The sequence below is a fragment of the Lissotriton helveticus genome, chromosome 1_2 (genome assembly GCF_964261635.1).
Source record: "Lissotriton helveticus chromosome 1_2, aLisHel1.1, whole genome shotgun sequence".
In the NCBI taxonomy this organism is placed as follows: Eukaryota; Metazoa; Chordata; class Amphibia; order Caudata; family Salamandridae; genus Lissotriton; species Lissotriton helveticus.
The window spans coordinates 434681198-434707472 of record NC_136058.1 but is presented as its reverse complement, the minus strand read 5'-3'; the positions used below and the strand labels follow the sequence as shown (position 1 = coordinate 434707472).

At 40.1% G+C, this 26275-nt stretch overlaps 1 protein-coding gene across 1 annotated transcript in view; it reads left to right on the top strand.

Annotated features, from left to right (window-relative positions):
- The window catches only part of LOC144805144 (collagen alpha-1(XII) chain-like), a 188500-nt gene that overhangs the window by 101790 nt on the left and 60435 nt on the right, over positions 1 to 26275 (top strand). The window contains exon 4 of the mRNA XM_078671946.1: positions 6124 to 6270. Coding sequence (XP_078528072.1) covers positions 6124 to 6270 — 147 coding nt within the window. The remainder of the gene's footprint in view (positions 1 to 6123; positions 6271 to 26275) is intronic.

The following is a 26275-nucleotide window of genomic DNA, read 5'->3' as shown; positions in this document are numbered from 1 at the left end:
CTAATTGCAGGAATCCTATTCTTGGTCCTAATATTTCGTTATGGCAAACCGTGTCACAGACAAAACACCTGCGACAAGGGAAGAAACAATCCGAGCCATTGGATACCGGGACCGGATATCAAAAATCCTGGGACTATCCCGGCTTAGAGACCTGAACATGACTTGGTTTCTATCATTTCGACCAATGTGGCATTGATGTGTTTTACCTGTATTAAGGTGCTTGCAATGCGGAGAAGAATGCGTGTTAGACACCTGTCTGACGCTACAATCGGATGCGCCAATGGATGCAGAAACATTGTTGAGTTCAATAAAGGCTCATGCTTTGTGCTGCCCTCAAAGGCTACCAATCCTTATGACGGCATTCGTGGAAGCTTCACCACTACGATTAAGGGGTAGTGAAGTTCAAGATGAAAGCAGCATCGATCAGGTACGACTTTCTGTCAGCAATACTAATCAAAACGTCAATGGAGACAATCATGCGCACGAATGCATGGTTACACCTTTTTCCGAGTTAGTGGAACTCTCCCAGGAAGCTGTTGACAGCTTTTTTGACAGTCTAAATGATATGATGTTCTCACCAGAGCAGAAATAGAGACTTTTGAGCAAGCTAGCACACGGCGTTCCCTGAATTTGGCCTTCAACTAGAATAGCAAAATACCATGAACAATTTTCCCTCCAGTTCACGGACAGCGATTTTTTCAGCAGCCCCAAAATATTTTTAAAATTTTTCGGGACACTTATCTTCTGCTTAAAGTAAGAACTATTCTTAGAGAACTAAAATTTCTAATTTTAGATACTTTATAGACATTAGCTGCCCGCTGGTATGTTCATAATTATTCTTATTCTGTGATGAAATGGTCTCGAACCTTTTTCTGTATTAAGAGCCATTTCATGTGTAAATTCTCATATACAAATTAGTGATAATGTATAGATATGAGTGATTACTTTAGCATTATTCTACAGCTTGAGTGCATATAATACATGTGACTGCCTTTTTCCGTATATTAGATAATTTCAAAATGCATTTATGTATTTTGGGGTGGTAAGGTATACACGATACTCTACAGTATGTTTTACTATGCCTAGATTCGTAAATATGTCCATAGTTAGCGTGGAGTGGGTGTGATGTATTCCTATAGGTTCTGTATCGATCCCCCTATTCCTGACCCTATTCTGGTTAACAAGTTAACTAGCAGCCATCCCATGATGCAGAAAACCCCCATGATGCAGAAACCGTTATCTGATTAAGCCACACTACGGCACAGGAACGTGTTATCTGATTAGGTCATAACGCTTGCCATCTAATTAGACAAGCGATATTCCTCCAGCCCCTGATAAGGCATACGGAGTTCTCAAAACAAATCAAACCTATGACAACCTGGGAAAAACCCTGCGGCCATTGTTTTGATTTCATCGAGAACTTCAGCAAAAGAATGTGCTAACGACCAAGTCGTATGACATCCTTATTGACGTATCTATGTCCATCCTTACGTCAATCTCGGCACCTTAAAGGTATAAATATTACCGATATTGCCCTATGCAAACACACGCGGTGGTGACGAGATCGGAGCAGCCAGACTTGCCGAAGCCCAGAGCAGAGCAGACCCCGCTGGCGCAGCCCCGCCTTCCTGACGCGCTGAGAACGAGACGCTGCTTTCTCCTGCCGAGAAATCCAGCTCCGGCGCTTCCGGGTAGCCCTCGCAGGCAGCCTGGAATATCGAGACCAGAGACGAGAGATACCATCCCCCATTCATCCTAAATTCCAGGTACAGAACTGAATAACCCCTCGCAGAGAATTCTTTAGTCAGTCACTTGGCAAAAACAAACTTAACTTAAACTGCTACTTTCTATCCCCGCCCACGTATTAGGCTTAGGTCAGGTACACTGGGGTAGGCGTAGTTAGAAACACCAGTTGAGTACGTTTAGTCAAATGTATATGTGTATGTATCTATTTTATTCATTTTAAACCTTCATATGGCTTAGAAACCATATCAATGTTTTTACAGTATTATTTTATACTTCTGCTTTTAATGTATGCACTTTACTTAACCATAAGTATTGCAATAATATCGATCCATTTCTCTTGTATGAGAAAAGAGACTGATCAATAAATACCATCTTTTATTGAACACGCCCGTCTCTTCCTTTTCTCTACAATCTGGTGAGACTAAGAATGCACGTACTGACTGAGTAAAATAAGTCGTCTTTTGTTTTCACACGACTCTAGAGATACACTCTTGGTTAGGGGAGAGAAAAGTTGTCATGTTCTATGGTTGTCAGAAACTAAATCCCTTCTTGTCTATCCAGGGAGGTTTAGCTCCTCCTTGCCTATTCGAGAAAGTTTCTAGTGAACTCTGAGCTAGCTGGCAAACCCAAAACTTTAAGTCTAATATCGACAGTAGAAGACCTAGTTAACGTCTGGTCTAGGCCTATACTATTGAAGGTATTATTCCAATGCGCAGAGCCTATTGGGATAATAGGAGCTACACTACAATACTGTCTCAGTGTGTTATCTTGTAGACATCGGGCACCGATGCGTGGTTGAGCCATGTCTCAGTGAGGAAGATGACATCCAGGGTAAGGGAGAATATGATGTCCCAGATCTCAGTGGCATGTTTGCAGAGAGATCTTCTATTGAGCAGGAGGCAGTGGAGATGATCTGGGGTGGTGGTGGTCAGTGGGGTAGTAGTTGCTGTATGAGCGGGTGCTCCGGTGTTGCACATGAAGGAGCAATGTCAGCAGGCGGAAGGTTCTACCGTAGATTGAAAGGAGTTGAGGCACCTGTTGTTGTTACTGGCTGCACGTAGGCTGCATGGCCATACTGTAATTTCCATCAAGTAAGTCCTGGGAGGAAAGAGGGGTGCCTGGAGGTAAGGAAAGGAGGGAAAGGAGTGGTGAAGTGTTGAAAACTGAGTGGCAGTGGGGGGAGCGGGGAAAGAGTATCAGAAACAACAGAAAAGACAGGAGAAACATCATAGGGGGTCCAGGGACATATTAAGGATTTTGGGGGCCCTGGGCAAATGTATTTTGGGGGCCCCGGGTCAAATCCGCTCTTTCATTCCCTTTTTGGTCAAGTGACTGATAGTTCACAGGTCTAAATTCTAAATATGTTTACATCTAATATTCAGGGATTGTGACATGTGTTTTCAATATTGTAATACAGCAGCAAATAATCTGTGTGGGACTTTCCCATTTCTAATAAGTGGTTTGACCTAAAAGAAACTTTTTTATGGATGCTGCATGAAACATAAACACGCCATCTCTCTTCAAAATGTGTATAATAGACACACATCAGCCACGCTAAAAATATATTGAAGGAAAACAGTGTTTCTGTTTCAGAATTATTCAAGGTCAACTAAGCAAGACGCTTCAGAACAGAGCCAGCTCTATCAGGGGGCCCCCTGACAGGCAGGGGCCCTGGCCCGGAGCCTACTTTGCCAATGCCTTTAAACATCTCTGAGGGGATCTGACAAGTAAAAAATTAAGACGTTTAACAAAGAGTACTGTAGGGAAATAAATGGAATATAAGGCTTACTGGCTACATCAATGGAATTAGAACATTGGAATGTTGGGAGCTCCAGTGAAAACAATGGAGTGCTCCGGGCTTATAATGGCTGGTAGAAGCCCGGAGCTCCATCATTCCAATGTTTCTTTGTTCACGGCTCTGGCTGTGAACAAAGGCTTCAGGGAGCCTGAGGGGATTCCAATCCCCTCACGCTCCCATAAGGCTTTGTTCTTTTTTGTTAGAACATTCTGCCCTCTAGTGGCAGAATGTTCTAATAGTCTTATAGCCCTTCAAAGCTGGGCTATACCTGCTTGTTAAATTGGCCTTTAACGCTTGAGAGGGCCTTTAATATAGCCTTTTAGCCCGCCGTAGAGGCATTGGAATGTTGGTGCTCCAGGCTTACACCAGCCATTATAAGCCCGGAGCACTCCATTGTTTTCAATGGAGCTACCAACATTCCAATGTTCTAATAGCCGGTATAGCCCTCTACGGCGGGCTATAAGGCTATATTAGAGTGCAGGCTGGATAAAATGTTAATGGCTACTAGGATACAACATAACAGCTAAAGGCTATGCAGGCAGTTTAATAGTAGTTGTGGTGACACAGAGAAAATGCAAAGAAAACAGGCAGCTGGAGGCAAAGCAACACACAGCAGAGGGGGAGCTAACACGAGGACCTGCTCAATGGGGTCACGCTGAGGACTCCATTAAGTATGTTCTAAGAGGAGGGAGGACCGCTCAGAGGTGGGAAGCAGGAGGCAAAGAAGCAGCAAAAAACAGAGGAAATCGAGCAGCGGTGGGTGGCGTGGCGGAAGAGTATCAAAAGTAGCAGAAATAACAAAATACAAAACAAACAGGAGCAACGGCAAAGAGGGGCTGATCATACAAAAAATAACAAGTTTAACAAAGATTAATGAAATTATAGAGTGCAGGCTGGATGCAATGTTAATGGCTACTAGTATACAACATAACAGCTAAAGGCAATGCAAGCAATCGATTCAGGGTAGGGTATCGCAGTGAAAATGCAAACAAAACTGGCCGCTGGAGGCGAAGCGACATACAGCAGAGGGGGAGCTGGTACGAGGACCCAAATGGGAGGGGTAGCTGGCTCTAGTCATGTTCTGGTTGCAGACGGTTGCAGACGGGTGCAGACGGGCTTGCTATTAGTGCGCCAGCACGTCCGTGCCAAGGAGTTCCTTTTATGGTTGAAGAAGTTCCACTAACCGCACCCCAACAACTAGAGCATGTACTGCTGTAGTTGACTGCCATGTACTGATACAGTTAATGCAGGTGCATTAACCTCTTTAGCTGAAAATGGCGGCCCTGCAAACAACCTTTTAAGGTTTTTATTTTTCTTCCGTATTCGATTTTGTTTTCTGGCAGTGGGTACATATTTTTACTTATTTACTTAGAAGTATTTAATAACCTATATATTTTATAATTAAATAACAAATATGTATTATTCTATATATTTATATAATAGTTTCTTTCAAAGGGTGATGCAATACCAGTGGTTGGGCATCAGTAGTGCTGGACATGCTACAAAAGTGTAAGTTACAACAAACGTGTTCGTTATTACAAAATTGCAGTTTGTGAATATCACAAAGTAGGTAACCTGCTCAAAGTTGTAAACTTACTCAAAAGTATAAGTTAACTTTGCAAATCAGGCCTGCATTGTAAGAGGGACTCTCTGCCCAGGTGAAGAGAGGTGTTGTAGCCGAAGAAGTGGTTTATGGCAAAGATGCACGGCAACAAGACATCTTTACTCTCAATATATTTATAGGGCTAATGTCACCAGAATAGCAACTTATACATATGCAAATACTGGCCGATTAAAGTTTTCTAGAATTGTAGCCACTTTGCTGGCCTAGAATGATGTCACAGTCTCTTTCACTCTTCCTGTTTATTTCTGTCTCTCATTCTGCCACTGGTTCTTTTTGCAGTTTCTTCTTCTCTCTTCTTTATTTGTTTCTCTTGTTAACCTTTTTTCTATTCTTTCCCTCCCACCTTCTACCTATGGACAATACAGCCAGGATTAGGGCTGATCTACAAAAGTATTTATGAATAATGGAATGTATAATGGAATAATACTAAAGAAGTAATATTTCACATACTTTATTTTTCCGTCACTTTTTTCACTCTTGCTCTCACTCCCTTCCACTTCCCCCTCTATCTTTCCATATCTTGATCTACCTGTATCCCTCTTTCTCTTGCTTCCTCTATTTCACCCCTTTCTTTCTCTCTATCTGCATTTCATTCTCCCTTCTCCCTCCCTGTCTGCCCTTTCTCTGGCTCTGTGTCATTCATGCTCGGCTAGTCTTTCTCTCAGCTCTTTGTCTCCTTCTCTGTCTCTCTCTCTCTCTCTCTATTCAGCTTCCCCCTCTGGCTTTCTTGCTTTCACTTTTCATTGACTGTCTTACCTTTTCTTTGTATCTCTCTCTGCCTGTAGCCCTCTTTCTTCTGAGTCCTCTTATTTCACCTTCTCTTTCTTTGTCTTACCTTCTCTCTCTCTCTCTCTCTTTCTTCTGAGTTGCCTATTTCATCTCTCTTTCTCCCACCTTCTCTCTCTCTCTGTCTCTCCCTCTTATAATCAGTTGTTTCCTTTTTGCCCCCCTACAGCAGTGACCCAGTGTGACCAACATAACAAACAAGGAGGACCCGGTGGACAGGACCACACCTGTGTTAGACACAAGTCTGGAACTGAAGATTCCTCTTCCTCGATGGGTAGGATGCTCTACCTGAGAAAGACACTATGCCTCCGCGCAGGTAAGTGGACTTTATTTTAAAGTTTAAAGCTTGTTTGTTGATTTATAAAATATAGTACCAGATATTAAACTTTAAGCACCTTCACGGGAGTGTTGTTAGTTGTTAAATATATTTTTTCTTGCAAGGTCTCCTGCCATTTATATATAAAAATATCCATTGAAATGAGAGGAATGTCAAGAACAAAGGGGCATATTACCAACAACTAGCGATAATTTTTGTCTCTAACTTGTTTAGAGACAAAAATTATCGCCGCACATCGGCGATTTTTATCGCAGATAAACCTTGCTATTAGCAAGGTTTATCGCAAATGCGATAAAAACGGCCGCAATGCATGAATATCGCTGAAAAGTCAGCGATATTCATGCATTATCGAGCAAATGCTCTTAGCCATGTTATCCACCTCCCATTGGATAACATGGTGAAGAACTGCTCAGGTGTTAGCTTTTGGAGATATTCGCGCTTAGCGCGAATATCTCCAAAAGTTGGTAATAGGAGATAGCGATGTTAGCGACTGTTTCCAGTCGCTAACATCTTGGCACGCCCACTTTGCATGTCATTAGTGATAAATATCACTGACATGCAAATCGGGGTCCAAGATGGTCGCTATCTCCTATTAGCTGTCGCTAACTGGTGTTAGCGACAGCTAGGTAATAGGGAGATAATTTTATCTCCGCTTTCTTGGCTTTTAAAGCCAAAAAAGCGGAGATAAACCCCCTTGATAATATGCCCCAAAGATCTTTGAGAAATGTGAGCTAGATGGCAAAGAAAAAATGTAATAAAGAAATGAAAATATTCCAACTGATTGGAAAACAAATAACATGACATAACAGAAACCACGAATATCTAATGGTGGAAAACTGTTAACCCCTGACTCAGAGATGTCCAATGTAGGTCCAAGAGAGTTGGATTCATACCTTAGGATAACTACTTGAGATACATTTACATACACTCAAACCCTTATACCATAGGATAACTACATGAGATACCTTTACTTGCACTCAAACCCTTATACCATAGGATAACTACTTGAGATACATTTACATACACTCAAACCCTTATACCATAGGATAACTACTTGAGATACATTTACATACACTCAAACCATTATACCATAGGATAACTACATGAGATACCTTTAAATACACTCAAACCCTTATACCATAGGATAACTACTTGAGATACATTTACATACACTCACACCATTATACCATAGGATAACTACTTGAGATACATTTACATACACTCAAACCCTTATACCTTAGGATAACTACTTGAGATACCTTTACTTGCACTCAAACCCTTATACCATAGGATAACTACTTGAGATACATTTACATACACTCAAACCCTTATACCTTAGGATAACTACTTGAGATACATTTACATACACTCAAACCATTATACCATAGGATAACTACATGAGATACCTTTAAATACACTCAAACCCTTATACCATAGGATAACTACTTGAGATACATTTACATACACTCACACCATTATACCATAGGATAACTACATGAGATACCTTTACATACACTCAAACCCTTATACCTTAGGATAACTACTTGAGATACATTTACATACACTCAAACCATTATACCATAGGATAACTACATGAGATACCTTTAAATACACTCAAACCCTTATACCATAGGATAACTACTTGAGATACATTTACATACACTCACACCATTATACCATAGGATAACTACTTGAGATACATTTACATACACTCAAACCCTTATACCTTAGGATAACTACTTGAGATACCTTTACTTGCACTCAAACCCTTATACCATAGGATAACTACTTGAGATACATTTACATACACTCAAACCTTTATACCTTAGGATAACTACTTGAGATACATTTACATACACTCAAACCATTATACCATAGGATAACTACATGAGATACCTTTAAATACACTCAAACCCTTATACCATAGGATAACTACTTGAGATACATTTACATACACTCACACCATTATACCATAGGATAACTACTTGAGATACATTTACATACACTCAAACCCTTATACCTTAGGATAACTACTTGAGATACATTTACATACACTCAAACCATTATACCATAGGATAACTACATGAGATACCTTTAAATACACTCAAACCCTTATACCATAGGATAACTACTTGAGATACATTTACATACACTCAAACCATTATACCATAGGATAACTACATGAGATACCTTTAAATACACTCAAACCCTTATACCATAGGATAACTACTTGAGATACATTTACATACACTCACACCATTATACCATAGGATAACTACTTGAGATACATTTACATACACTCAAACCCTTATACCTTAGGATAACTACTTGAGATACCTTTACTTGCACTCAAACCCTTATACCATAGGATAACTACTTGAGATACATTTACATACACTCAAACCCTTATACCTTAGGATAACTACTTGAGATACATTTACATACACTCAAACCATTATACCATAGGATAACTACATGAGATACCTTTAAATACACTCAAACCCTTATACCATAGGATAACTACTTGAGATACATTTACATACACTCACACCATTATACCATAGGATAACTACATGAGATACCTTTACATACACTCAAACCCTTATACCTTAGGATAACTACTTGAGATACATTTACATACACTCAAACCATTATACCATAGGATAACTACATGAGATACCTTTAAATACACTCAAACCCTTATACCATAGGATAACTACTTGAGATACATTTACATACACTCACACCATTATACCATAGGATAACTACTTGAGATACATTTACATACACTCAAACCCTTATACCTTAGGATAACTACTTGAGATACCTTTACTTGCACTCAAACCCTTATACCATAGGATAACTACTTGAGATACATTTACATACACTCAAACCTTTATACCTTAGGATAACTACTTGAGATACATTTACATACACTCAAACCATTATACCATAGGATAACTACATGAGATACCTTTAAATACACTCAAACCCTTATACCATAGGATAACTACTTGAGATACATTTACATACACTCACACCATTATACCATAGGATAACTACTTGAGATACATTTACATACACTCAAACCCTTATACCTTAGGATAACTACTTGAGATACATTTACATACACTCAAACCATTATACCATAGGATAACTACATGAGATACCTTTAAATACACTCAAACCCTTATACCATAGGATAACTACTTGAGATACATTTACATACACTCAAACCCTTATACCATAGGATAACTACTTGAGATACATTTACATACACTCACACCATTATACCATAGGATAACTACTTGAGATACATTTACATACACTCAAACCATTATACCATAGGATAACTACTTGAGAGACATTTACATACACTCAAACCATTATACCATAGGATAACTACTTGAGATACATTTACATACACTCAAACCATTATACCATAGGATAACTACTTGAGATACATTTACATACACTCACACCATTATACCATAGGATAACTACTTGAGATACATTTACATACACTCACACCATTATACCATAGGATAACTACTTGAGATACATTTACATACACTCACACCATTATACCATAGGATAACTACTTGAGATACATTTACATACACTCAAACCATTATACCTTAGGATAACTACATGAGATACCTTTAAATACACTCAAACCATTATACCATAGGATAACTACTTGAGATACATTTACATACACTCACACCATTATACCTTAGGATAACTACTTGAGATACATTTACATACACTCACACCATTATACCTTAGGATAACTACTTGAGAGACATTTACATACACTCAAACCCTTATACCATAGGATAACTACTTGAGATACATTTACATACACTCACACCATTATACCATAGGATAACTACTTGAGATACATTTACATACACTCAAACCATTATACCTTAGGATAACTACATGAGAGACATTTACATACACTCAAACCATTATACCATAGGATAACTACTTGAGAGACATTTACATACACTCAAACCATTATACCATAGGATAACTACTTGAGAGACATTTACATACACTCAAACCATTATACCATAGGATAACTACTTGAGATACATTTACATACACTCACACCATTATACCATAGGATAACTACTTGAGATACATTTACATACACTCACACCATTATACCATAGGATAACTACTTGAGATACATTTACATACACTCACACCATTATACCATAGGATAACTACTTGAGATACATTTACATACACTCAAACCATTATACCTTAGGATAACTACATGAGATACCTTTAAATACACTCAAACCATTATACCATAGGATAACTACTTGAGATACATTTACATACACTCACACCATTATACCATAGGATAACTACTTGAGAGACATTTACATACACTCAAACCCTTATACCATAGGATAACTACTTGAGATACATGTACATACACTCACACCATTATACCATAGGATAACTACTTGAGATACATTTACATACACTCACACCATTATACCATAGGATAACTACTTGAGATACATTTACATACACTCACACCATTATACCATAGGATAACTACTTGAGAGACATTTACATACACTCAAACCCTTATACCATAGGATAACTACTTGAGATACATTTACATACACTCACACCATTATACCATAGGATAACTACTTGAGAGACATTTACATACACTCAAACCCTTATACCATAGGATAACTACTTGAGATACATTTACATACACTCACACCATTATACCATAGGATAACTACTTGAGATACATTTACATACACTCAAACCATTATACCATAGGATAACTACTTGAGATACATTTACATACACTCACACCATTATACCATAGGATAACTACTTGAGATACATTTACATACACTCAAACCATTATACCATAGGATAACTACATGAGATACCTTTAAATACACTCAAACCCTTATACCATAGGATAACTACTTGAGATACATTTACATACACTCACACCATTATACCATAGGATAACTACTTGAGATACATTTACATACACTCAAACCCTTATACCTTAGGATAACTACTTGAGATACCTTTACTTGCACTCAAACCCTTATACCATAGGATAACTACTTGAGATACATTTACATACACTCAAACCCTTATACCTTAGGATAACTACTTGAGATACATTTACATACACTCAAACCATTATACCATAGGATAACTACATGAGATACCTTTAAATACACTCAAACCCTTATACCATAGGATAACTACTTGAGATACATTTACATACACTCACACCATTATACCATAGGATAACTACATGAGATACCTTTACATACACTCAAACCCTTATACCTTAGGATAACTACTTGAGATACATTTACATACACTCAAACCATTATACCATAGGATAACTACATGAGATACCTTTAAATACACTCAAACCCTTATACCATAGGATAACTACTTGAGATACATTTACATACACTCACACCATTATACCATAGGATAACTACTTGAGATACATTTACATACACTCAAACCCTTATACCTTAGGATAACTACTTGAGATACCTTTACTTGCACTCAAACCCTTATACCATAGGATAACTACTTGAGATACATTTACATACACTCAAACCTTTATACCTTAGGATAACTACTTGAGATACATTTACATACACTCAAACCATTATACCATAGGATAACTACATGAGATACCTTTAAATACACTCAAACCCTTATACCATAGGATAACTACTTGAGATACATTTACATACACTCACACCATTATACCATAGGATAACTACTTGAGATACATTTACATACACTCAAACCCTTATACCTTAGGATAACTACTTGAGATACATTTACATACACTCAAACCATTATACCATAGGATAACTACATGAGATACCTTTAAATACACTCAAACCCTTATACCATAGGATAACTACTTGAGATACATTTACATACACTCAAACCATTATACCATAGGATAACTACATGAGATACCTTTAAATACACTCAAACCCTTATACCATAGGATAACTACTTGAGATACATTTACATACACTCACACCATTATACCATAGGATAACTACTTGAGATACATTTACATACACTCAAACCCTTATACCTTAGGATAACTACTTGAGATACCTTTACTTGCACTCAAACCCTTATACCATAGGATAACTACTTGAGATACATTTACATACACTCAAACCCTTATACCTTAGGATAACTACTTGAGATACATTTACATACACTCAAACCATTATACCATAGGATAACTACATGAGATACCTTTAAATACACTCAAACCCTTATACCATAGGATAACTACTTGAGATACATTTACATACACTCACACCATTATACCATAGGATAACTACATGAGATACCTTTACATACACTCAAACCCTTATACCTTAGGATAACTACTTGAGATACATTTACATACACTCAAACCATTATACCATAGGATAACTACATGAGATACCTTTAAATACACTCAAACCCTTATACCATAGGATAACTACTTGAGATACATTTACATACACTCACACCATTATACCATAGGATAACTACTTGAGATACATTTACATACACTCAAACCCTTATACCTTAGGATAACTACTTGAGATACCTTTACTTGCACTCAAACCCTTATACCATAGGATAACTACTTGAGATACATTTACATACACTCAAACCTTTATACCTTAGGATAACTACTTGAGATACATTTACATACACTCAAACCATTATACCATAGGATAACTACATGAGATACCTTTAAATACACTCAAACCCTTATACCATAGGATAACTACTTGAGATACATTTACATACACTCACACCATTATACCATAGGATAACTACTTGAGATACATTTACATACACTCAAACCCTTATACCTTAGGATAACTACTTGAGATACATTTACATACACTCAAACCATTATACCATAGGATAACTACATGAGATACCTTTAAATACACTCAAACCCTTATACCATAGGATAACTACTTGAGATACATTTACATACACTCAAACCCTTATACCATAGGATAACTACTTGAGATACATTTACATACACTCACACCATTATACCATAGGATAACTACTTGAGATACATTTACATACACTCAAACCATTATACCATAGGATAACTACTTGAGAGACATTTACATACACTCAAACCATTATACCATAGGATAACTACTTGAGATACATTTACATACACTCAAACCATTATACCATAGGATAACTACTTGAGATACATTTACATACACTCACACCATTATACCATAGGATAACTACTTGAGATACATTTACATACACTCACACCATTATACCATAGGATAACTACTTGAGATACATTTACATACACTCACACCATTATACCATAGGATAACTACTTGAGATACATTTACATACACTCAAACCATTATACCTTAGGATAACTACATGAGATACCTTTAAATACACTCAAACCATTATACCATAGGATAACTACTTGAGATACATTTACATACACTCACACCATTATACCTTAGGATAACTACTTGAGATACATTTACATACACTCACACCATTATACCTTAGGATAACTACTTGAGAGACATTTACATACACTCAAACCCTTATACCATAGGATAACTACTTGAGATACATTTACATACACTCACACCATTATACCATAGGATAACTACTTGAGATACATTTACATACACTCAAACCATTATACCTTAGGATAACTACATGAGAGACATTTACATACACTCAAACCATTATACCATAGGATAACTACTTGAGAGACATTTACATACACTCAAACCATTATACCATAGGATAACTACTTGAGAGACATTTACATACACTCAAACCATTATACCATAGGATAACTACTTGAGATACATTTACATACACTCACACCATTATACCATAGGATAACTACTTGAGATACATTTACATACACTCACACCATTATACCATAGGATAACTACTTGAGATACATTTACATACACTCACACCATTATACCATAGGATAACTACTTGAGATACATTTACATACACTCAAACCATTATACCTTAGGATAACTACATGAGATACCTTTAAATACACTCAAACCATTATACCATAGGATAACTACTTGAGATACATTTACATACACTCACACCATTATACCATAGGATAACTACTTGAGAGACATTTACATACACTCAAACCCTTATACCATAGGATAACTACTTGAGATACATGTACATACACTCACACCATTATACCATAGGATAACTACTTGAGATACATTTACATACACTCACACCATTATACCATAGGATAACTACTTGAGATACATTTACATACACTCACACCATTATACCATAGGATAACTACTTGAGAGACATTTACATACACTCAAACCCTTATACCATAGGATAACTACTTGAGATACATTTACATACACTCACACCATTATACCATAGGATAACTACTTGAGAGACATTTACATACACTCAAACCCTTATACCATAGGATAACTACTTGAGATACATTTACATACACTCACACCATTATACCATAGGATAACTACTTGAGATACATTTACATACACTCAAACCATTATACCATAGGATAACTACTTGAGATACATTTACATACACTCACACCATTATACCATAGGATAACTACTTGAGATACATTTACATACACTCACACCATTATACCATAGGATAACTACTTGAGAGACATTTACATACACTCAAACCCTTATACCATAGGATAACTACTTGAGAGACATTTACATACACTCAAACCCTTATACCATAGGATAACAACTTGAGATACATTTACATACACTCAAACCATTATACCATAGGATAACTACTTGAGATACATTTACATACACTCACACCATTATACCATAGGATAACTACTTGAGATACATTTACATACACTCACACCATTATACCATAGGATAACTACTTGAGAGACATTTACATACACTCAAACCCTTATACCATAGGATAACTACTTGAGAGACATTTACATACACTCAAACCCTTATACCATAGGATAACTACTTGAGATACATTTACATACACTCAAACCATTATACCATAGGATAACTACTTGAGATACATTTACATACACTCACACCATTATACCATAGGATAACTACTTGAGATACATTTACATACACTCACACCATTATACCATAGGATAACTACTTGAGAGACATTTACATACACTCAAACCATTATACCATAGGATAACTACTTGAGATACATTTACATACACTCACACCATTATACCATAGGATAACTACTTGAGATACATTTACATACACTCACACCATTATACCATAGGATAACTACTTGAGAGACATTTACATACACTCACACCATTATACCATAGGATAACTACTTGAGATACATTTACATACACTCACACCATTATACCATAGGATAACTACTTGAGAGACATTTACATACACTCAAACCATTATACCATAGGATAACTACTTGAGAGACATTTACATACACTCAAACCCTTATACCATAGGATAACTACTTGAGAGACATTTACATACACTCAAACCCTTATACCATAGGATAACTACTTGAGAGACATTTACATACACTCAAACCATTATACCATAGGATAACTACTTGAGATACATTTACATACACTCACACCATTATACCATAGGATAACTACTTGAGATACATTTACATACACTCACACCATTATACCATAGGATAACTACTTGAGAGACATTTACATACACTCAAACCATTATACCATAGGATAACTACTTGAGAGACATTTACATACACTCAAACCCTTATACCATAGGATAACTACTTGAGAGACATTTACATACACTCACACCATTATACCATAGGATAACTACTTGAGATACATTTACATACACTCAAACCATTATACCATAGGATAACTACTTGAGAGACATTTACATACACTCAAACCCTTATACCATAGGATAACTACTTGAGATACATTTACATACACTCACACCATTATACCTTAGGATAACTACATGAGAGACATTTACATACACTCAAACCATTATACCATAGGATAACTACATGAGAGACCTTTACATGCACTCAAACCCTTATACCTTAGGATAACTACATGAGATACCTTTAAATACACTCAAACCCTTATACCATAGCATAACTACATGAGATACCTTTAAATACACTCAAACCCTTATACCATAGCATAACTACATGAGATACCTTTAAATACACTCAAACCCTTATACCATAGGATAACTACATGAGATACCTTTAAATACACTCAAACCCTTATACCATAGCATAACTACATGAGATACCTTTACATGCACTCACACCATTATACCATAGCATAACTACATGAGATACCTTTAAATACACTCAAACCCTTATACCATAGCATAACTACATGAGATACCTTTACATGCACTCAAACCATTATACCTTAGGATAACTACCTAAGATAACTTTACATACACTCAAACCCTTATACCATAGCATAACTACATGAGATACCTTTACATGCACTCAAACCATTATACCTTAGGATAACTACCTAAGATAACTTTACATACACTCAAACCCTTATACCATAGCATAACTACATGAGATACCTTTACATGCACTCAAACCATTATACCTTAGGATAACTACCTAAGATAACTTTACATACACTCAACCCACTATACCATAGAATAACTACCTAAGGTAACTTTACATACACTCAAACCATTATACCATGCGACCTACATGAGAAACTTTTACATACACTCAAACCATTATACCATCGGATAACAATATGAGATACCTTAACATACCATCACACCATTATATCATAGAATAACTACTTGGGATACCTTTACATGCACTCTAACCATTATACCAAAGGATACCTACATGAGATACCTTTACACACAGTCACACCATTATATCATGGGATAACTACATGAAATGCATTTACATTAGGGGTGGGCAAATTATTCTGTTCTACCCGCGTCATTGTCAGAATTTTGGCCCGTCCAGGTTTGTCTTTAACGCAGAGTTCTGTCCAAATTCCGGCAATCGCCGCATGGCAGACCTTTCCTCCATCGAAGCTCCATAATATGAGAGCTGGCGAGAGTGAGTGAGATGTGTCATCCCCTAGTGCAATTTTCTAATGTGATTGATTGCTGGTGTTTGCGAGCCGTGGTAAATTATAGTGCGAGCTGCATATTTTCCACCAATTGGCAGAATTCTGCAGAATGTTGTGGAGTTTTCTGTAACTCTGTGAGTTCTGCCCACCCCTAATTTGCATACACCGAAACGAAGACCTAGTGGGGATGCAGCTGGGATTCAAGGTATTGGGTGTGGGAGTTTGTAGTGCCACATCGCAGGCTTATTTTCAAGCCTTCACTTTGTGTTTTTTGCTTCACTTTGGTTTCAGCATGATGTATTTGAGATTGCAGCTCCTTCTAGTGGCTTCTTCACTGTGCAGGTTTCTACTAATTTTCAACTGAAATATTAATTCCGCAGCTTAATAGCAATGTTTACAGGTGTCTAGAAATACTCCGCCGACTCACGGAAATCCATGGAATTTGGTGGAGTATTTCTACAACTCAACGTGAAGTGACACTCCGCTCACACTTACTCCACAACGATGTTCAGCAATAATATTAAAGTGCACCTTCCACTGGATTGTGTGGTGCTTTTTCATATGGGTCTTATAGCCTTGAGTACCACATTGTGTACCAGGCTTACCTCGACGAACACTTGTGCTGCAAATGCTGCATGCTGCAATGTTATCCCCCTCTTTGCTACCCATAAATAAGTCCCAAACTGGGGGCAGTACTTTTTTACCGGGCCAGTGTCAGAAGAAGAACTGGAGACAGGTGGGGATGACTTCAATTCCCTTTTTGTTTCATTTGAGGTAGGGGTAGGTGCATGTGCTACCTGTGCCATATCCCTCGGAGCAGGTTGAATAGCAATTTCAGACTCGTCTGTGCCACCTTCCACCATGACTACCCTGTCGTCATCATGCTCCTCATCATCGCCTTTCATAAGTCTAAGGGGCAGATTTATGTTGGGAATGCGCCACGTTTGCGTCATGCAACTGCGGCGTAAACGTGGCACATCCCTACGACCCATTTACAATGTGATGCATCTAGGCAGATGCATCACGTTGTAAAGCCCTGCGCCACTTGTGGGCATTCCGGCGCAGGGGGGGGCATTCCGGGGCAGGTGCGCATCGCAAAAGTGGCTGAGTGAACTCTATAAGATTTCACTCAGTCACTTTCAGGCCAATGCTGAGTCAAAACCCTGCGCCTGCTTGAAGCAGGCGTAGGTTTTGATGCAGCATTGTAAAGATGGGGCACCCCCGAGCCTTGCTGGAGCTGTGTCGCGCATGCGACGCAACTCCAGCAATGCGCCACCTTTACGGCACAGATGTGTCACGCATCTGTGCCGTTTTTGCCCCATGGTGCGCCGCATTGTAAATGCGGCGCACCATGGGTGGCGGAGCAGTGGCGCAAAATAACTGGCGCATCCCCAGGGTTGCGCCAGTTATCATAAATCTGCCCCTTAGTCTTTTGGGAGCTTTTCTTTTTCCTTACCTCGCCTGTTACCTCCTAGACTCTGCCAGGGTCAACTCCATGTCCCTATCTTCATCATCAGAAGTGTTGCTTGGAGATGGTGAAGTAGTACCCTTCCTTTTAATTGCTGGAGATCTGCGAGCCAATGATTCTAAAGGAGGAGGTTCAACTTCTTGCTGGAAAGGAAGCTCAACCTCCTGTTCTGCTCCAACATCAAGCAAATGTTTTATTGCTGGTTGTGGTTGTGGCTGCCGTCCCGTTTGCTGTGTCTCCTGAAACAATTGTGTACTCCTTTGTGAAAGTGACAAATCCAATTCAACGCCACTTCTCTTCGGCATCAACATGATTGAATTGGCAGCCTCACTGATAGACATGGTCCTCGGCTTAAGATGGGGAGGTGGTGCTGTTGATGCAGGAGTGCTGCTCTCAACTTGCTCGCCGGAGACCGGTGTGGTAGGAACAACTTTGCCAAAATAGGTTCTGGTTGGGACGCCAGTGGTGGAAGTCTGCCACTTTCTTAGCAGCACCTGTCTTTGGGGCCATCTTGAACCTGTCAGTTGGCAAAGGCACTTAGCTTCACAACAAGCTGAAGAGATGACCGTGTTGCATAGTCAGTCACGTGCCACGTCGTGCACGGGACTTCTGTCTGGCAGTACTGTAGGTGATGTCTCTTCTCTTGTGCACCTAGAAGCAAACAAGCAAAAAGAACATCAGTGAAACGTGGCATTATTGCAGTTCAAGTAGTAATACAAACAAACAATATAATTTAGTGTGGTTACTTAAGTTATTTTAAATATCTAACAAAACAGTCTATCTATCTGTTCATAAAACCAAACCAACATACACTTTCAAGGTGTACAGTACACTCAGGAAGGATCAGAAAGAGCGACAAAAACCACATACAGATGTAACTGTTTGCTTTATGTGCATCACGTTGGGATGTACACTCAGGGAGGTGCAGGTGACAATGGAATAATCTGTAGACACTGAATGCTGTTGTGCAGTGCACCTATAGCAGACATGGGGTTGATGCCAAATGTTAGAAAATCTAAATTTGAAAAACAATTAAATAAATAAACGTAATATTCTGTTTTAAAAATTAATTTTTTATAAATTACAGTTAAAAATGTAACATCATTTTTTGATTAAAGCAATAAAACTAAAAAAAGACAATTAGAAAACATATAATTAAAAAAATCTAAATAGAAAATTATAAATAAGTGCACCAATGAAGAGTACTAGGCCTGCTGGCTGGAAGGCCCATTGACAGACTAGGCCACATAGTGAATTAAATCAATATTGCATTTTTTTTAAAACATGAAGAAAATGTAGTGAATTGTGCAACATTTTTCTTCAATAAAACAAGAAAAATGACTTGCAAAAAAATTACTAGGCCTCTACTGCAACTGCAGCCATCCACCACAATTAATTAAAAAAATCGATTAAAAGTACAAATACATTCAGGTGCATGCCCCTAGTCAAACAAACAGCACCCTTATACACCGGTTTTTCAACTTACTTGTGAAATTTCAAATACAAAGTCCTTAAATCCAATGGGACATATATGAAATAGACGAGGACACGGACGTGGCGAGTCGCAGCCATCCCTCGCTGCTTCATTCAGCGCCAGGTTCAAACGAGGCATGCCCTACTGAACCCTGTTGGAATTTACGCCGTCACAAAGTGGATACCCGCACCCAACACGCAGAATACCCATTGTAGCCCGGTTCGTACTTGATGCTATTTTGCTTTCCCAGGTCTTCTAGTGATTCGTGTCCTCTGAATCCTACCAGCACCGTTTACCAATCACAACCAGGTCCTGAAGATGATCCTAACCAATGAGGATCGAAACGTCGTTGACCGTTCAGCGCAATAGATGGCGCATCCCCCAATGTGGCTCATCTAAATTAATCCACCAAACCTGCTACAAACTTTTGCATTGTAATTCATTTGGAGCTACATTGTTTTCGTTATTCACTGTATATATTTAAGCACCTCTACACCATGCGCTGTACATGCTGATCACAAACGACACTTGAGTCGCCACTTCTTGTGTCACTTGCACACGCCGAGCACCAAGTCTAATTCGGGTTGTTTTGTTATTTATTTACGAACAGTGCTGCTACAACTGTATTTCTCCATTTTCTTTCAAATATGTGATGACATGAGCACTTTTAAAAAAATGTATTGAGTCTCCTTGTTTCTGTCCACGTACTGCTTTTTGCATACATGTTTAATCGCCTTCTTAGTATTTTATTTTATTTTTTCGATTTAATATAGCGCGTTATAACCCGGGGGTCTCTAAGCGCTTTGTCAGATACGCACAGCAGACATTCAACAGGGCCATCCGAAAGTTTACAGCCCCATCCAGGCTTGTTGGAAGAGCACAGTTTTTAATTTCTTCCGGAAGCACAGCAGATTAGTTTCCTTCCGTAATTCCACCGGTAGCTTGTTCCAGGCTGTTGGAAGGGTACTAGAGATAGCGCGGCCGCCAACAGTGGCCAGCCTAAAACGTGATTGGGTGAGGAGAGTAGCTTCCGACGATCTTAACCTCCTGCCCGGCCTGTAGGAAGTCAGGCGGGCCTTCAGATATCCTGGTGCCTTTCCGTATAGGGACTTGTGTGCAATACAGAGCCCTTTAAACAGAACCCTCTGCTTCACTGGCAGCCAGTGCAGCTCCCGCATAAGAGGAGATGCATGCGTGTTCCTCGGTTTCTTGAAAATGAGCCTTGCAGCGTCATTCATTACAACTTGTAACTTATCCAGAAGTTTTTGAGGCAGGCCAATATATAGCGAGTTGCCATAATCTAGCCTCGCTAAGATCATAGCTGAGACCGCGCGCTTCAAGGTTGAGAAGGACAATAGTGAGGAAATTTTTCTTAGCTGTCGGAGAAGGCCAACACAAGTTCCCACCACCACCGTAACTTGTCTCTGCATGGATAGCTTGCCGTCCACATGGGTGCCCAGGCTTTTTACTATCGCCGCTGGTTTTGGGGGAGTCCCTAATTCTCTTGGCCAGAAGCCATCATTCCAAGGGTTGCCAGCAATAGTGATTGGCAGCACCTCGGTCTTATCAGGGTTGATTTTTAGCGAATTCTTAGACATCCAATTAGCTGTGTGTCTAAGGATATTTTGTAATCTCGCAAACGCCTCTGGCTCGTCTTCCATTTGGATAAAAATTTGAGTGTCGTCAGCGTAGTTATAAACCTGGCAGTCCATCTGATTGAGCAGTGAAATCAGAGGCTGTAAATAAATGTTAAATAAAAGGGGTGAAAGGGCGGACCCCTGCGGCACTCCACAGGTAATCGGGGTTGTAGTGGAGACCAAGCCACCTAGCTGTACTCTCTGCGTCCTCCCTTGCAAAAAGGAAGCAAGCCAGGCATGCGCTGTGCCCTGTATGCCGAAATCCCTCAACCGCGACAGAAGTTGCTTATGACAAACGGTATCAAATGCCGCGGAGAGGTCTAACAGCACCAGGGCACCTGGGATTTTTCTGTCTGCTCTGTTCCTCAGCTCATCCAAAATGGAGAGCATCACTAGCTCCGTGCTATGATTAGCACGAAACCCCGCCTGGTTCGGTTCCAACAAGGCATTCCTCTCCAGATGGTCCACAAGATCAGATAGTTCATGTTGCTCAGCTATTTTGGCCAGGAATGGTATTTGAGAAATTGGCCTAAAATTTTTCAGGCAATTCACATCGGCCCCCGTTTTTTTTAATAATGGAATCAACCGAGCTTCCTTAAAGGCCATCGGAACTTGCCCTAGTTGTAGCGATACGTTAAGAAGAGTCAAGACCTCTTCCTCTATACCCGGCATTGCCAGTTTGAACACTTCTGGTGGACATGGGTCAGCCTGGGAGCCCGACTTAACCCGCCCCATAAGCAATGTCAACCTGTCCTTCGTAATCAAGGGTAGGGTAGTGAGTGGAATATCCACTGGCTTCTTAGCTGGGGTAGGCTGTGGGGGGCAATCAACCGTGGGGGTGAGAGCGATTTCTGATATGAGGTCTGTGATCTTACTGGAAAAGAAATCTTGACATTTTTGACAGTCCGCTTGCGTGAACTCCGGACTCTGCTCCTTAGTTTTCCTGAGTTCCGTTATGACTCTAAAGATTTCTTTTTGAGGATCCTTAGCTGTAGCAATCCTCTCCTCAAAAAATTCAGCCTTCCTAGCTGTAATCGCCTTTTTATAGCTCGCTAGTTCCTGTATATAAGAACTCCGGGCATTTAGGTCGTAGGTTTTGCGCCAAGCTCTCTCTACTTTACGTAAGGCCCTCTTCTTCTCCCTAAGAGATTCATTATACCAGGGGGCCCCGGATCCTCTATCCACTAGATTCATCCTTCGAGCTGGCGCCACATGGTCGGTGGCCTTTCTAAGTCTATCGGTAAATGCCTCAAGAATGGCATCCGGATTATCTTCCGGAAAATTATAAGGCGGATTGGCTAAGAGATGAGCTACCATTTTGCTTCCATCGATATTTTTCCACTTTCTTACCTCCCTCCATCCTTTTGCGGGCTTCACTTTCTGTATGTCCAACAAGATGTCACCTCTCACTAAATGATGGTCCGACCATGCGCATGGCGGACCAACTGTATGTCCCTGCACCGGAATTGAGGTCCAAACCAGGTCAAGAGTATGACCTAGTAACACCAGTTGGGATACTGTTTGTTTATTCTGATTACCAACCCTAATCCCAACGTGGTTGATGGGTCATACTCCTGTAGTATTTTACAGGAGAGGGACAAAGCACTGAAAAGACTCTCGGGCACTTCCTTCCTGTTTGAACAAAAAGTTGTGAAAAGTTAAGAAAAGGGTTCTTGCACAAAAAAACAACTCCAAATGCCAGTTGAAAAAGAAAATCCACTCCAAAAGCCTCTCAGGTGCATCTCCAGTAGAAAAGCTGCTCAACTGCTCCATTTGCAATCGTGATTGGCACGAGATTGGCATCGTTGCAGCCAGAAGCCCTGCTAGTGGGCGAGGAATCTTGGGGAAGCTCGCTAGTGGTGGAAGAAGTCTTGTGCTCACTTGCCCAGGCAGCCGAATACTTTTACTCTTGGCACATGCGGTGGAGTGGCAAAACAAATGTCAAGGGCTCGAACGGAGCGTGGAGTGCCCGAATTCTGCCAACTCTGTGAGCGGAGTGAAGTTTACTGACCAGGCCTACTTAATACTCCTCCTACTAGGTGACCTGTAGCCGATAGACCTCTTCCCAGGCTCTGAGGGTAATGTGGTAATCCTCTTTCTTGGTTTGTCTGCTCAGCTTCAGCCCTCAGTGTTTACATGTGCTTCTCAGCTCTGCCATGCTAACACTCTGCACATTATCCAAGTCCATATCCATGTTTCACAAGACTCAAGGTGAAAACATTGAGTACAAGAATGAATTTAGAAAAAATAAAAAATGACGTAATAAAAAACAAAAACCAATCTTTGCTGTCAATTTAGAAAGCATTTTTAATTTCAACATAAATCACCGTGTGCTACTGCAAAACACAAGTCCAGGATCCCACCGCTAAATCTCAATGTAAGAAAGTGGATTATAATTTAGATTGGACAGTATTTCACCTTCAGGAATAATAACACTAACCTGGCTGAGTGAACCTTAAATTCACTAAATTAATCTGTGCTCAACCCCCTGGTAGCTACTGAACAGCACAGACAGACTTAACTTAGGGAATGTCTGAATTATTTAAGCAGAACCAAAATAGTAATAAAGGCAAAACACTAATTAATTGAAATCCCAAACTAAATCAGAATAATGGGATCATTTTATGATCAAAATGACAAAAATCCAATAAGAGGACCTGCACCTATGAACATTTCAAATTGTAAGTAAAAATAGCACTGTAGGAAGGTGGCTACCTGACTATGGTTACCCCAGATTTTTTGCCTGTGTTTAGCTGGTTTTTTGACTTAGTTGACCTGGTTCCCTGCTAATCAGGGCCCCAGGCCATCTGCTCTCTCTGTAAAATGGATTCCATGTACCCTAGGTACATACCAATTGGAAATGGACTCCTTGTCAGCCCCTGTAGAATGCACTATAGGTGCACAGGGCACAGGAGCCACTAAGGCCTACCAGGGGCTGCAGCATATCTTTTGCCACCCCTGGCTGGTTCTTAAATTGACACAACTGGCTGATCACTCAGCTGGGGTAAGGTGGTGTACACACCCCTTGCTTAGATATAGTATACCTATGTCTAAACCTATATCTGGACACATGTAAACCTGTGAGCCACTCCTATAGACAGGCCTCACCAATCCTGGAGGCTGGGTGCTTGGTTTTTATGTGAGATGGAGCTCTAGCATGAGCTGAGCCTGTCTGCAGCCGTCGGGAACAAATCCCTAAGCTGCTTCAGGATAATGCCATACCATATACTATTAAGTGCCTTATAATCCTCGCGGTTATTTAGCAACTCTGGTTTGGCTTTATCAAAACATGTCGTGTAAGGTGTCATACGCTTTGGAATACCATCCCCTCGCCAGTTCTGGCGACGGGGATGGCATTCCACCCCTCTAGAGGGGTAAGACATGTTACTTCACTTTAATGCGGTTGATTTCTCCAAAGGCCTTAAGATCCACAAAATGGATGCCTCTGCCACAGACAAATGTCTGGACCCCTGGAGCTGACCGAAACCCAGTCAAGGGGGTCCTGGACAAAGGGTTTCCTGTCACAGGAGGGTGTCACCGCCCTCCAGACAGGAGATAGTGTATTGTAGCAGGGAGGTTTGAAAGAAACCAGACACTGCCTGGGGCGCACAAGGCTGCCCCTTGCATAATCCGGCCAAACCGGTTCTGGGGCACTCCAGCCCTCGTGCCAGGGCGGCCTGGATCAAAGGAAGGGGGTGTATCCACCCACTTCCTGGGTCCCACCCATAGGAGGGGACCTAGCAGGTAATCACGCCCACCAGATTCGAATAAGAGTGGGAGCAGTGCCAATGCACATCAGATTTCCTGGAAGAAACATTTGAAACGATATTCTGGACCCTTCGCCCTCCATCTCAACGTGGAAGCCCGAAGAATCTCCCTTGTGGTCAAGGAGTGACCACCCTGCAGCAGCAGGCACCATCCAGCCCTCGACGTCTACTTAGTTGCAGTTCCCGCCGGAACTCGAGCGACTGAGATCGACGAGATCAAGCCTGCCCAGCTTCTAACAGCCCGATCCACAGTCCCTGCAAAGCTGAGACCCGTGGAGGCGACCGGAAGCGTGGGGCACGCCATCTTGAAGTGACCACGAGACGCTGACCGTGCAGCCCACGAGTGACCCTCGAAGCTGTACACCGGGGTTTGAGAAGCCCCCACCCTGAGCTACTCCTGAGCCGAAGTTCAGCCCTCCACACTCGACGAGTGCTGCGTGGGGCCCTTTGGCA